The sequence below is a fragment of the Streptopelia decaocto genome (genome assembly GCF_964273445.1).
Source record: "Streptopelia decaocto genome assembly, chromosome: 3".
Lineage (NCBI taxonomy): Eukaryota > Metazoa > Chordata > Aves > Columbiformes > Columbidae > Streptopelia > Streptopelia decaocto.
The window spans coordinates 3,834,125-3,847,586 of NC_138656.1; the positions used below are offsets into that span (position 1 = coordinate 3,834,125).

A 13,462-nucleotide genomic window follows, 5' to 3' on the forward strand; every position below is an offset into this window, starting at 1 on the left:
TTAAATGCTGGCCTTCTAGCAATGGCCAGTTTAACGGTGGGCGTTGCATGGCTGTAACAGAAGAAAATTTGCTGTACAATATCCTCAGGATACCTGTTCTGGATGCTTAAACAGATTGTTGCAATTAAAAATACTAGATTAAAAAATGCCCAATGGCTAGACACTGTTTATTTAAAAACTTCCAGCTGTACAAAAGGCAAACAAAGCTGATTTAATTTTCCTAATGTTGATGGACTTGCCATACTGCATCCAGTGACTTTGGCTTCGATATTTAACAAAAACTGTAAAGAGTCCAGTCATATTACAAGATGAATTAACCATGTACAATATTTATTAGCCAGTAGTTGATTTTTCGTTTGATCTTTGGTCTTCTTAGCTGTGGGGAGAGGGAAGAGAGTTTCCTTCACCTCATTCCTGACCTCCCGTTAATTTATGGAACAGATCTTCGTCCAGTGTTTCGTTCTGGTCTTTGGAACGCGTTGACAAGAAGATGTAGCCCCCAATATACTCATGGATGATTTTGCAGTCTGCGCTCAGACACGTGAAAGCGATAAAGACATTCTGATCAAACTCAATTGCAACCTAAGGAGAATATGTACGGTAAAATCAGGAACAGAAATAAGCTGCATCTGGGAAAAAAGAGCAAGTGTGAGAGCAGCCAGACCACAAATACTGTGATAAAGCAGGACCTGTCTCTCCTAACCAATATTTCTGCGTCTGCTGGATGTTGAGGCTGTTTGGCTGCTTGTTTCTTAATTTTCTGCTACGGCAGGTCCCTCTGGTGGTCAAAAATGTTGTTGCTTGTTCAGGCAGGCAACAAAACCATGTTTTTAATTAGATATTTTCCTAATGGCACATTAAGCGAATGCTGAGAAGAGCGGGAATGGCACTCCTGCCTCTTAGTACACTTGAACCAATAATGTCTAATACTGTCCATTGTTATGTGCTGATTTTAGATCAGCTTTTGGGGGCCAGGTTTTGATTTCCAGCTGCTGTCAGTTCTAAAACCCAGCAAACTGAGGTTAGTCACTAACTGTGGATTCTGCCTTTTTTTGAGAGGGATTTAAAGCAAACCCGGTAGCTTCACCCAGTGGTACAGGAGAGTATTAAGGATTGTGTCTGATCCCTCCTGCAGATGGATGTGGAAAACTCTATAAGCAGGAACAGTTTCCAGGCTGCTTGAATTTACATCAAGTCACACTAGTTCCACCCCAGAAATCTGGGATCCTGTATCCTCAGTCCGTAACAGAGAATGAATCACCACAATTTAGAGGATGACGCATGAGCTAGACTATACAGAGAGCTAAAATGAGATTTTTACTGTGACAGAGCAGTAAACATAAAGGGTTGGAATTTACTTCTGAGTCTCTGTATGTCACCCCACCAAAATCAAGGGCAATTTATAAAGAATAAGCTCGGTAGGAACCTTTTAAACTGGAGATCTTTTAGTTTCTGAATTCTGACTAGAGACTCTATTAAGAAAAAATGTAGACAGATTCTTTAAAAACGTGTCACAGCATGTTCAAAGTCTTTTCGCTCTGAAGTTTACAAAGATTTTTCTGAAGTTTTACCTGGCGAATTTCCCAGTTCACATTCCACTGCTTCATGTTGGAAAACCTCCATGTTGTGATGGGATCTCCTGTGGCCATGTCTATTCGGATCAGCCTGTTATAGGACACCCCAAGTACATCATCCTTCTTGCTTCCTTTAAACCTGAAAAACAAAGAAAAAACCCAAACCTTTGAGCAGCTCTGGTTTGGAATGATTTATGTCCAGAGAAACACTTCACCTGCGCTCCTCTGAAATTGCAAAAAATGTGGGAAAAGTCACAACAGCCTGGGATTGAGGAGAACTAGGACCCTTCTTTGGAATAGTATTTGGTATAAAGCAAAAATGGAGGCTGGTGAACCATGGTATAAGACAGAAAATAATCAGGCAGGTAGATCTGGCTGAAATCTTTCCAATTCATTGTTTTCTGCTAAAAAAGACTCTTCTGCCAAAAGGTATGAATCTGATAATATTTTTACTGGACAAATGTCAACAATAATTTTCCTTGCTTCATTTCACTGATGTTGAAATACATTCTTCTAGTTATATATTCACCTAAATCACAGAAGCGTATAAAAATATATTTGATATTTTATATATCGCCATTAGTTTATTGAAATAACTCTGTTAGCAATATATGCATGTTTTTGAATATAAATTACACTACAAAAATACAAAGCCACTTTAACATCTCGAATTTCTTCTGATTATCAGTTTGTAGAAATTCACCACCAGATGTTTTGCTTAATGCTACAAAACACAGGTAGGGTTATACCCCAGATGTAGCCCTGGAAGAGCTGTTAAGCACAATTAAAGAAGGTGCTTCCAAGTGTGGTTTTGTTGGTGCTTTTCAGTTTTTTGGTGGTTTGTGAAGAGAAACGAATGCAGGTCAGAACACTGTTCGAGGTTAAGTGCGCAGGGAAACTGCTGTGAATGCAACGGGACCTTTCTGGTGCTGATTGCTCTTCCGTATTAACCTAAAAAAGCGAAGATTTGCTGTTTTCTTAATGAAATGCCAAATAAATTTGCTTTTTATAATATTCCAGTGAGTGAGAGTTGGAGCAAACAAATACACCGCAAACCTGAGAACACAGAGTAATGCATTTTTTTACGTTTTAGTGAGTTCATGGCAATGAGAGTTTAATCCTGTGCAAAACCTACCAGGTGTCAATGAAGGCAGATGGAATGGGGAGTCTCACTCCAGGAATGGAGCTACCAAGTGCTACTGCTATAGGAAAAACAGCGGTATGGAAGTGGGGGGAAAAAATAACGTTTCCAGAACAGGGTGTCAAAGAACTCCCTGCAAAACGCTGCCTGTGAACTTGTTAGAGCATCTTGGCTTTGCTGTAAGAGCACGATTACCTTACGATGTAGTAGGATAAGCCGAACTCGGGGAGGGACTGCCATGCTTGGATAAAGCGCAGCTTGGCCTCCACCAGCGACATCTGGGAGACGTTTTGGTGGGCTTCCAGAATACGAGCGGCCAGCTGGGAAACACAGGAGGAGAGAAAGGTTGCTGTTGACTCGAGAACAAAAATACCCTCTTTCACCAAATCAAACATTGTTAGCTTCAGTGCCATGTTTAGACACTGACTGGTCACCATTGCAAGACGATTCTATTGTATGGTTTCCAAACGCTGCTTCGATCCACCCTCAGCAACCATTGCAACCACCATCCCCAACCATCAAGCCATGCTCAAGATACCTGCTTGGACTTGTATTTTTTGGTATAGCGAGGGGAGACGAAGCATTCTGGTTTCATATCTATGCTTTCTGGATCAGAGACAGCCTGGGGAGACATGGTCCAGTTCTTCATCTTTAGAAACGAGAGGATCTTGTGGACCTCAGGGTGGTAAGAGCTGTCGGCCATTGTTTTGCCTTTGGAGGCCAAAACACAAGCAGCCATCCACCGGGCGTATTGATTCTCCTGCAAAGACAATTGTTTGAGATTTTTGGAGAAACTGGTTATGAAGATCTTCCACTGTGTGATAAAAACCCCTCTGGTGTTACTGGACTTCATTGTGTGGATGTATAGTTACTATAATTCTGTTGTTCTTCCCTGGTTGGGCTCATTCCACCTACAGAACTGACTTTGCAGAATAGTTACGTTTTAAATTTTCAAAGGAATCCTGTACTTTGGAATAGATCGTCTTGCAAGTTTTATTGCATGACTATTTTCCACCTAATGAACATTTTGACACAGTCTGGATTCATACATTTCAATAGAAAAGAATGGATTGAAATTTAAAATAGATGTAAGAGCATGATCCCATTATTCTCTTCTGAATGGGGGGAGTTCTAATTAAGAAAAAAATAGAACAAAACTCAGTTCCCAGCCAACTGAAAACACTGTAGCAGCAAAATATTGTCATTTCTCTTTACTTTTTTGATAGTGTGTTCTTATTTTTTCCTTCATTTCCAGCAGCTTTACTTGGAAACTGATGATAGACACAGAATTGCTGTCCTTTGGTCCCCTCAACCATAAAGCATTTGTCAGACCAACACATCATTCCTAAATTTTAGTAAATATGTAGATAATAAACTCTCTGCAACATCCTTATTTTCCTATACCAATTCTAGAACAAGACAATCATCTTCTAGACAATCTGCCAATAAATCTCAAATACAAACTTTCCCTTGTCTTGTTACTCACATTTTCGCATCTTAAATATACTTCATTCATGCCATCAGCAACAGGAATTAGCAATTTGATTCCAAACTTCTTCGCTGCAACATTCACATCTGGTACAACTTCACAACCTGGATCACAGAAAATCAGGAAGAAATGGATTTATTTCCTTACTACATCACTAAGTACCGATTAATTCTAAAGAGCAGTACTTAAAGGTCACTTTTCTTTAAGAAATTAGAAAAAAAGAATGAAAGGAAAATTCGTACCTTTTAGGTTTAGTTTCTCAATAGGTTCTCCTTGTGCGGATTCTTTGTTTTTAAAATAAGATACTGAAGTGTCTTTAAAGACGAACCAATATGGCTTGATAGTTTTGAGTGACAGCTTCCTGGGCCTGAAAGGAAAAAAGAAATCACTGTTGTTTCTATTGAAAGGGACAGATTGCTAAGTCACTCACAAAACCGCTGTGGAACTCAAGCTGCTTTGGGCTCATACATGTGGGTTTTCTTTTCTCTTTTTCTTCCATGTCTCATCAAAGCCATCCCCTTCTAACAAAGACTAATTTTGGTTTGTTCTTTTTTCACATGAACTCAGCAATACTCATGTAACCCGCTAGTGTGTTCACACGCACTAGGATTCACTTCAGTTTTTCATAGCTCCTTATCTAGATTTGCATCCATAAAACTAACTTATCATTAAACTGTACAGGAATAGAGACCACATTTTTGGCTTTATCTGAATAGTATCTGACACAACAACATTCTATTCCTTCCCTAAGTATATAGAGGTTCTGTAGCACTCCCAGACAAGGTCTGCTGTTCAAACCATCTTGTTCCACTAGGGCAGGGTTATTCCAGCTCGTCACACATGTAGATAGATGTGTGTAATCCTCATTTTAATTATTTTACTTCAATATTTTGCTAATGGAAACTGATTTTTAATCACAGAATGAATTTTAAAATATCTGCGTTGGAACTGAGAATGAACTGATAGATACTAATGGTCAAACATAAACATTGTGCCAGCCCCATCTCTCTTCGGTAAGACATGAAAAGCATAATTAATTCTACTAAAAATACACTAACAAAGCCATGAGGTTTGTTAGCCCAGGTTCAATACATTTCAGGAGAGAAAACCAGAGGTATTAGGACTATTTTAGCAGAGAAATACTTCAGAACAAGCTACAAAGGTCAACGATGAAGTTAAAAAGAAGAAAGAAGAAAAAATAACCCACATTTCCACTGTGTATTTAGTACTCCCTTTAAATCTAAGATGATGGTACAAAGAGTATACACTGAGTTGGAAAACAGTGATTTATTATACCCATTCCTGCCTTCTCCAGAGCCTTGTTAGAAACCCTAGTTTAGAATCCAATCTAGAAAAGAGTGGGTTTTTATGTTTAAATTAAGAACTAACTTGTATTTTCAAAACTGCCAAATATTTAATTTTCCAATATAGTGACATTCTTCAAAAATAAAGGGACTATAATTTTTTTTAGACTAACAAACTTATTCTCCACAATATTGTCACCCGCCCGAAGGCAGGATTTACTAGTGTGCTAATGTGGTGCATACTGTGAATAAATGCGAATAAAAGTTCACTATATAAATAGAGTCAGCACTATGACATGCAGAGCTTTGCATTTCAGGTTAATAATTAAGCAAGTAATTATAGCAACAAAATGTTGTTGTTCCTATAATAAATGTTTAACCCCTTACCCAGTTCCTACAGTGGTTTAGTAAGCGATTTGTCTTGTACATAGGAAATTTTCACAATGAAAAATAACTGCTGAATGCTTTAAAAGCAAACTGCTCTGCTGCTGGGGAAAAATAATCCATTGTTACAGGCGGCTGACAGGACTTAAAAGGCTTCAATTCCCTTTCATCTTAAGCCACCTTAGTAATTTGAACGTCAAATAAATTCCTAATTGGACATTAATAATTAACAATTCTTAACAGTTAACAACAGTTAAACATTTTCAAGTGCAGTTTTCAGTTCACCGACTACAATGTGATTTGTCAACAGAATGAATCTGATGAATATTTGTGCAGTAGGAATTATTATCTTTCTAGAACACGAAGACTGTTGCGTGATAAACGGCATTACAGACTTGGGGTCACGGCAGACATTTAAATAGGCCATAAATCAAGATATTTCAGTGGGATCACAGAAAATCATTTTGATATTCGAAGAAAAAAGGGGTAATTTGGTTTTTTTTGTTAAAAAAAAATTCCCCAGTGTTGCTTTCAGAAATTATTCTCAGGGAGAGCTGAAATGTTTTTTTTCTAGTTTTTCATTGGCACAAAACAGTAGAAGGGGATTGAAAACAAAACTGTAAACTCTTGTATAAGTGTAGCCCAAGAGCTAGAAAGATTTGCTGAGCATCTGGCTCAGGAGCAGTTAGAGAAAGATTTAAAGAGGATGATATTAGGCCACTCAGACCTATCAGAATCTACCATTACATTAGAAAGGAAAACTCAAGAGATCTCGTGTATGGTTAAGCTTTTTGTTTTGTATATTTTATTATTAGTTTTAACAACTCACCTAACTAGCCTGAGATTATCAGCAAGTTTCGGGATGTCTGTGATGTCCTCCTATCAGGAATAATTAGGAATAATTTTAGTACAATGCACTTTATAATCATCTGGTAACTGTTAAAAAGATCAGGAACCAGGTAGGCTCAGAGTCAACGCACTTGAGACAGCGAAAGCAATTCTGGGATCCAAAAGGACGTACCAAAATGTTATTTGTGTTGCCACCTTCCAGTGTCACTTCCAGGTTAGAAAGTGCAGCTTCTACTTCATCTACCTCTGATTCACAGGTGAAATCTTGTGCCTCTGACGATAATGATAACTTGCTTACATGATACTAAAGGAAAACATCAAATAGTCAATATATCAATTAGAGAATATCAATATGAGAATAGGCCATTTGGTCTTCTGCGATTTGGACAACTGCCTGAAGTTCTACAGTACAAGACTTTTTTTTCCACAAGGAAACACGTATGTCCACTCTGATTTCCAGTGCAATTACTGATTACAGTTTCCTGTTTTAATTGCCACTGTTTGTATTCCTTCACTGTACAACAGTCCCTGTTCTGCAAGGTTATGAGGAAACAATTTATTATTGGTAAATATTTGTGCCTTACTACCTACAGTCAGGGACTAAGCCATGCTGCGTCATGTTAAATTTCTACGTACACCGTAGCGTCCCTCTCTTCACATTGTACTGTAGTTTTTTTTTTGGTCTGTTGTGAATGTATTTGTTTATGTATTAGAGAAATTTTCAGGAAGAATATGTGAAAAGGTGGTAGCTGGTACAGTAAGCAATGTGTCGTGGTAATCCCCTTCAGAACAGACTAATATCAACATTACACCCTGCGTATGGTTTGCTTTAGATAATGTTAGTCAGTGCTTCCATAATTGCATGTGTCAGTTTGAATAATGATGTGCTGCTACTGAATTTAGTTGGTTTAATTGATGATTGTTGCTCGCTCAAACAGCAGACCCCCAATCCAAGCAGAGCTGTAGGCCTGGACTCTATTTTAGTCTTGTCCTAGCCTGTGCCTGCCTCTGGAGGAAACAGGTTTTGCAGCTTAAATCAAGTACGTGCCTGTAGCGCGGCAAAGATCAGCATTTCTTCCTCCGTACAGTCAATTTCTTCTAACAGGATGGCCCAGCGGGCTTGTTCGTATATTTGGTTTATTCGCACTGCATCATACTGGAACAAAAAAGAACAACGGGGGGGTCATTAGTGACCAGCAAGATATAGATGAACGATTGACTGCAGCTGATCTAACATTGTGCTGAAGCCATTTGTTCCCATCCTCCCTCCAGCTCTACGTTCCCATCCTTCTCTTGTGCTATTATAGCTCATGTGGTTGTGCGTAGGGAGACGGTGGCTTGCTGACCTAGCACAAAATGAGCCAGGAGTCCCTGGCTGAAGCAGAAGGGGAGGTGAAGACACCCCCTTTGTGGTAGGAGGCCTTGGGCTGGCTCAACGGAAACGTGAAACCACACCATGAGAGTGAAAATAACGTGACACGGCTGATAGGAACGTGATGTTCAAGAGTTTGCTACTGCTAAAACACAAACTCTTATTCCTTACTTCCCCTCTTCGGCTCTTGGCTTTTTCAGTTCTGGTTCAGTATGTGTCAGACCCTGCTGTGAATGCTTTAATTCACCATCCATTTTTCAGATGGTGATTGTTTCTTATTATCTAATTGGTTAATTATCTGAAGTGACTCAAATAAATATTCAAGCCCTAGAGCTGATGAAAAGCACGTGATGGGAGGGTAAGCCATGGGGAGTGACCTCTCCCAGTAATTGCAAGCTGTTAGTAGCCTGAAGCTATTTTGGGTTATTTCATCCTATGGCTCCATGACTGGCTGGGCCAAAAAAGGGAAATGTTTGGGCTGCTGATGTTAAGACATGTGCTTGAGTTTTAGTGGGGATGGCATTTCACCCCAAAACATGCCACCTGAACTAGAAAGTGGCCTTCTGTTTATGTGAGGTGCCTGAAATGAGAGATTTCTACAGAATTTACAGAAAATACCAACGCAAAGGCCAAATCCTCTAAAATTCACATTTGAATGCTTATTTGTTCACACTGATCAATGATCGTGCTTTAATTTCACTAAATGTATCACCCAAGCTGTAAAAACATGGGCTTAACACAACCACTTTGACTGACTTTTAGTGGAAATAAAGGCAAACAAGAGGCAACTTTAGCTTTCAAAATCACTTGAATGTTTTTCTAAGTCTTGACATAAATGTTATTTTTCAATCCATTCTAAAAAATAGGGCTTATACCTTTACATGATTCAGGATACTATTGGTTTAGTTTTCCCCTTAATTTATCTTGTTAAAAGAGAGGCAGGAAGCAAACCAGCCCCTCTGGAAATCTGGATACTGTTTCTGGTGCTCTTCAGATCTCATCTTTATCCTTAAGATCTTATCTCAGGTGAGGAACAGTGATTCAGTGTCCAGAGGGGAAAAGTGCAGCCGTAGCTGAGGGGTAGAAGTTGAATTTGATCACTGAACAAATTGTAGCTAAAATTTGGTATCCTTGTGCTATAGCTCCTTGACATGAAAGCAGGCAAACAATGAATAGCAAGAAAAACAAAGCTCTTACTTTTGGATTCAAATCAAAGAAAGTGTAATATTTAAAGCGTAAAAGAAGTTGATCGTCCTCCAGAATGCCTTGTTCCATAAGTGATCGAGATGAATCTAGCCAGCTGCGGAAGAAAACAACCCACAGATTCATCTGAACAGGAAAAACTATCATACCTGCAGAGCTCCAATGTACTTGTGAAACAAAAGTGGGAACACACAGCTCTAATCCCTGCAAGTTTGGGGAAAATTCACATCACTTGAGAAGGTGGAACGTTCATATGGATTTCCAGCTGTCATTGTATAAACGTGATACCCAAAATCTTCCTATTTTTACTCTGACACTATTCAAAGCATCAGGGCTGGATGCCAGAAACTGAGCAGTAAGTTGTGGGGTAACCTATGCCAATAAGATTATTTCTTCTTGATCTCTCGAAATGGGAGGTTCATTTAATGCAGGGCAAAAGTGTACCTGTATATTTACAACTCCCACTTTCCACTGCAGTGTTTGCTGTTTTGTAATTCTAGCTACTTCTATTCTCCAGTGAAATCTAAGGAAAATAACAAAAACGCTCCACAGATCCAAACGTGCAAATCCATATTTCAATGCTAGAGATGATCCTCTCTAACTCTTGCACCACTAAACCCCCCAGTGCTCTGTGTTCTGTTCAAGAAGCAACATTTGCTTGTGCATCCTCCAGCAAGTCACCTATTTATTATCATCCATTTAAAGCCTTTAGGGTTCGCTATCCGAAGATCTCAAAGAGAAGCGTCTTACCCTGCATTGAGTTTGGCTTTGTCAGCCAGAGAGCGAGGCTGGTACATCTCTGCGAGTGTCTCTGGAGAGCAGCCAGGGTGACTGGAGGCGAGGACGCTGCAGTTCTGCTCCGTCAAGGGACTGTCGCTGAACCACGTAATGGTAGAAGAAGCCGGCGTCCCACTGATGGGATCATAAACGGGCGTCATGGTTTTACTATATAAACCTGGACTTCCTGCAGGTTAAGAGTGATTTATTATTCCAAGGAAAACCAGCTCCAGATTTAGGTAGTCAACCACTTTCCATAGTAAAAGACGGACCCTTTTTTCCCAAGGCAGTATCTCGCTTGTGTTGGAGATAGGAAACACGCACTTTATTTCTCGTTCTCCTTACAGGCTGCCAAAACTGTGGAATGTTTTAAGAGTGGTCTCAGGTTTTCAAAGAGCAGCAGCACAGGTGCCACAAATGATCACCTGTTTTCTCATAGGGCCTTTCTCATAGCAATGGAAAGGAAAACATTTAACAATACAACAGAAAAATATTGATATATTTGAGGTTTCAGTAACTTCCCAAAGCCACTAATTTCAAGCCAAACTGTGTCTCTCTGACTACCATCCTACATTAAACTGGTCTCCCTGGTTTTAATTGTGTAACAAAGAATTTCTTCCTCTTTTTGGCTTTCAGTCAGAAGAATAAAATCATATTGGCTTTTCATTACCTGATAATCCAGAACTCACTGGAGAGTCGCACAGGTTTAAAATATCTTCTGTAACTGGTTCTTTGCTATTCTTGTCTTTTTTCTTTTTCTTTTTGAGTGTGTCTTCCGATTGCTTCAACAAAGAGAGTTCTTCCGACCGTCTAATATCTACAATGGCAATTTGGGAAGTGAAGCAAGATGAAACATTTGAAGCTTAGCAGATTACATCCCAAAAAACCCCATGGTTGGTAACAGCATTTGGGGAAGCTCCATGTTGCAATCTGATTCTTGTTTTTAGCAGGTTGAAAGCAGTGGCTGTGGAAAATCCAGTAATTCAGTAACAAGGCCAGAGATTTTGGGCTGTGAGAATGAATTTTGACAGGATTTAAGCCTGCTTTTGTAGCAAGTGTAACTGTTACGTTGTGTTCTGCAGTCACCTTTGAGCATAATAACCTCAGTGAAATGTCTGACTTATGAATAAGCAAGAAGAGAAAAGGAACCGCTATATTTGAAGTTCACGCCTTTTATTATTCACTATATTTCATGTACAACATTCTGTCTTGGCTATACACTATTCCCTAATATACTCCCGATTTAGATGTGTATTGTCAGTTGCAAACCTGGCACTTTGTTTCTGAAAAACACATTTTTGGACAGTATTTACTCATGAGAAAAGTTACAGGGTTCCTGTACCGACTCAGCCTGGAAGAAAAACGTGGGTAGAAATATTTAATTAACCCCAATGTCAGTTGAACTATTTTGGCATCACTTTCTCATCTCAGAGCTGTTAGGTATAATAAAGACGTATTATACGTGTGACAATCCACTGCTAGAAGGTGAAATTGAAAGCTGCACTGTAGTCAATATGAGGCGCTAAATTCCTACTGAAGATGAAGGTGTTAACAGGCTAAGCTTTGAAGTTCTGAATTAAAAGGAGGTTTTTAATCCCCACTTTACCCGAAAACTAAGGGATTCCAAAGACTGTTGGCAGACTTATTGCTATTGACCGTGGGCACATAGGTCTGGCAAGCTCCAAAACCTCATCTCTACTTGGAGGTGTCTCTGTTACTGGAAGGAGTAGAGATGTGGGGACTCACATGCAGCAGTTAGGTATGTCCTGACTTGAAGAGGTTTGGAAGAATAAAAGTTTTGAACATTTAAAACATGCTCCTTCTGAAGTGAACACATATAATCAATAGGCTGAGTTGAATATCATGAATGGTACTGAAAATAGGTGATAAATCAGTTGACACCAGTAAAATCGCCGGTGGTGAAGGCTGGTGTAGGAGATGGATAAGCTCAAGCTCTTAGTCAATGGCTTAGAATAAGCAGGACTGAGTCCCGCTCAAGGAAGACAAGGATCCCTACAAAACCACGAACAGGACTTGGATTATCCAGTACTCCTGCACCTCATGGGACACGTTTCTGACACCGTCTGCATCAGTTATCACAAACTGACATGCCCTGCATACTAAAAACCAAAAGATCTATCTTTTGATCTTGGGTCAACTCAGTCAAATTCCTCCTTGAGCAAAACAGTTTCTCAAGTAAGGACTTCACATCAACCACCTAATAAAATGCTCCAGCTTAGTTGCCAGAGGGGATTTAGCTTTACTCACTGATAATTTTGCAGATGTCGCTGACAGCTCTGAACACCATAGAAGAGAAGCTGACTTTCAGTCTCACGGTCTTCATGTTTGGCAAGCGGAGCCGCAGCATTTTGTGCTGAGTAGTGAAGAACAGCTTAGCATCTGCCTGCACCCCGCATTTATCCAGCGTCCAGTGCGTTTTCAGAAGCCAACATTTTTTTTGCTCCCACCAAAGAGCATAGTCTGACCAATCTTGTGGTATTTCTAGGAAAATACAAAATGGTTATTAATAAACTATAGAGCTAATATATAAAACAATAGTTTGGAAACAGCGCTCTGCAAACAGGAGAATTTATATCCTACAAAATCTTCGTACTGGTACAAAGAAGTAAGGCAGTGTCATGTCAAAATGCACAGGAGCTTCTTTTTGTAAAGGGAAAGCTGCACATATTATTTTAATAACACTACGTAAATTAAACAGGTCTTTACTCACTGATTTGTTCTACTAATTTCAGCATCACTCCTCCAATATGAAGGTCCCCTGTGACCCGTAGTAAAAATTCCTTTTGTACCTCTTCATGCTGATGATCAACTGTCACCAAGAGTTCCCAGGAGTGAGACCCATATTCATTTGAGGAAATCATTTTGGAAAGGTCTATGTAATGTAAGCTCTGCAAAAAACAAAACAAACAAGCAAAAGGGATATTTTTTCCACCACTCTCCGAAACAAACGCGTCTCTCTGCAGTCTCTAAATACCTCCAAGCTGCCAAGACTTCACAGCGGCCTTGGCTGGAACTTCAGATGCCTTATCTTGTTACCTCTGAACTAGACTCTGCTCTTGTGATTATTCTGGCAAGATAGACTTGTGGGATTTTTTGCTTTTATTCTGATTCCCCCGTCCCTACTCAAGTGTCTCCAGCTGGGTACAGAGAGACCAGTTTGACCTGGGTTTCACTATCCAATGCTAATGTGACGCCATAAAGCAGTTGTGTGTGGGGGATCTCTTTTGGCAATCTGCATGTAAATGCAGTTTCTGCTATTTTCTGCTTGCAGAGATGTAGGTGAATCCTCTGAGATCTCAGCAGGCTCCTGCCAGGACAGGTAAACAGTAATAATCATGCCAAGCCAAA

At 39.6% G+C, this 13,462-nt stretch overlaps 1 protein-coding gene across 1 annotated transcript; it reads right to left on the minus strand.

Annotated features, from left to right (window-relative positions):
- Nucleotides 1–154: 154 nt before the first annotated feature.
- FERMT1 (FERM domain containing kindlin 1) lies at nucleotides 155–12,996 on the minus strand. The gene is made up of 14 exons (XM_082048393.1): nucleotides 12,825–12,996; nucleotides 12,362–12,595; nucleotides 10,764–10,910; nucleotides 10,067–10,280; nucleotides 9,311–9,413; nucleotides 7,790–7,897; nucleotides 6,914–7,045; nucleotides 6,722–6,771; nucleotides 4,447–4,571; nucleotides 4,202–4,308; nucleotides 3,254–3,475; nucleotides 2,911–3,035; nucleotides 1,572–1,713; nucleotides 155–582 (listed from the first exon to the last, which is right to left on the minus strand). The coding sequence occupies exons 1-14, from the start codon at nucleotides 12,973–12,975 to the stop codon at nucleotides 409–411; spliced, it is 2,034 nt and encodes a 677-aa protein (XP_081904519.1). The 5' UTR covers nucleotides 12,976–12,996; the 3' UTR covers nucleotides 155–408.
- Between the last annotated feature and the right edge of the window lie 466 nt (nucleotides 12,997–13,462).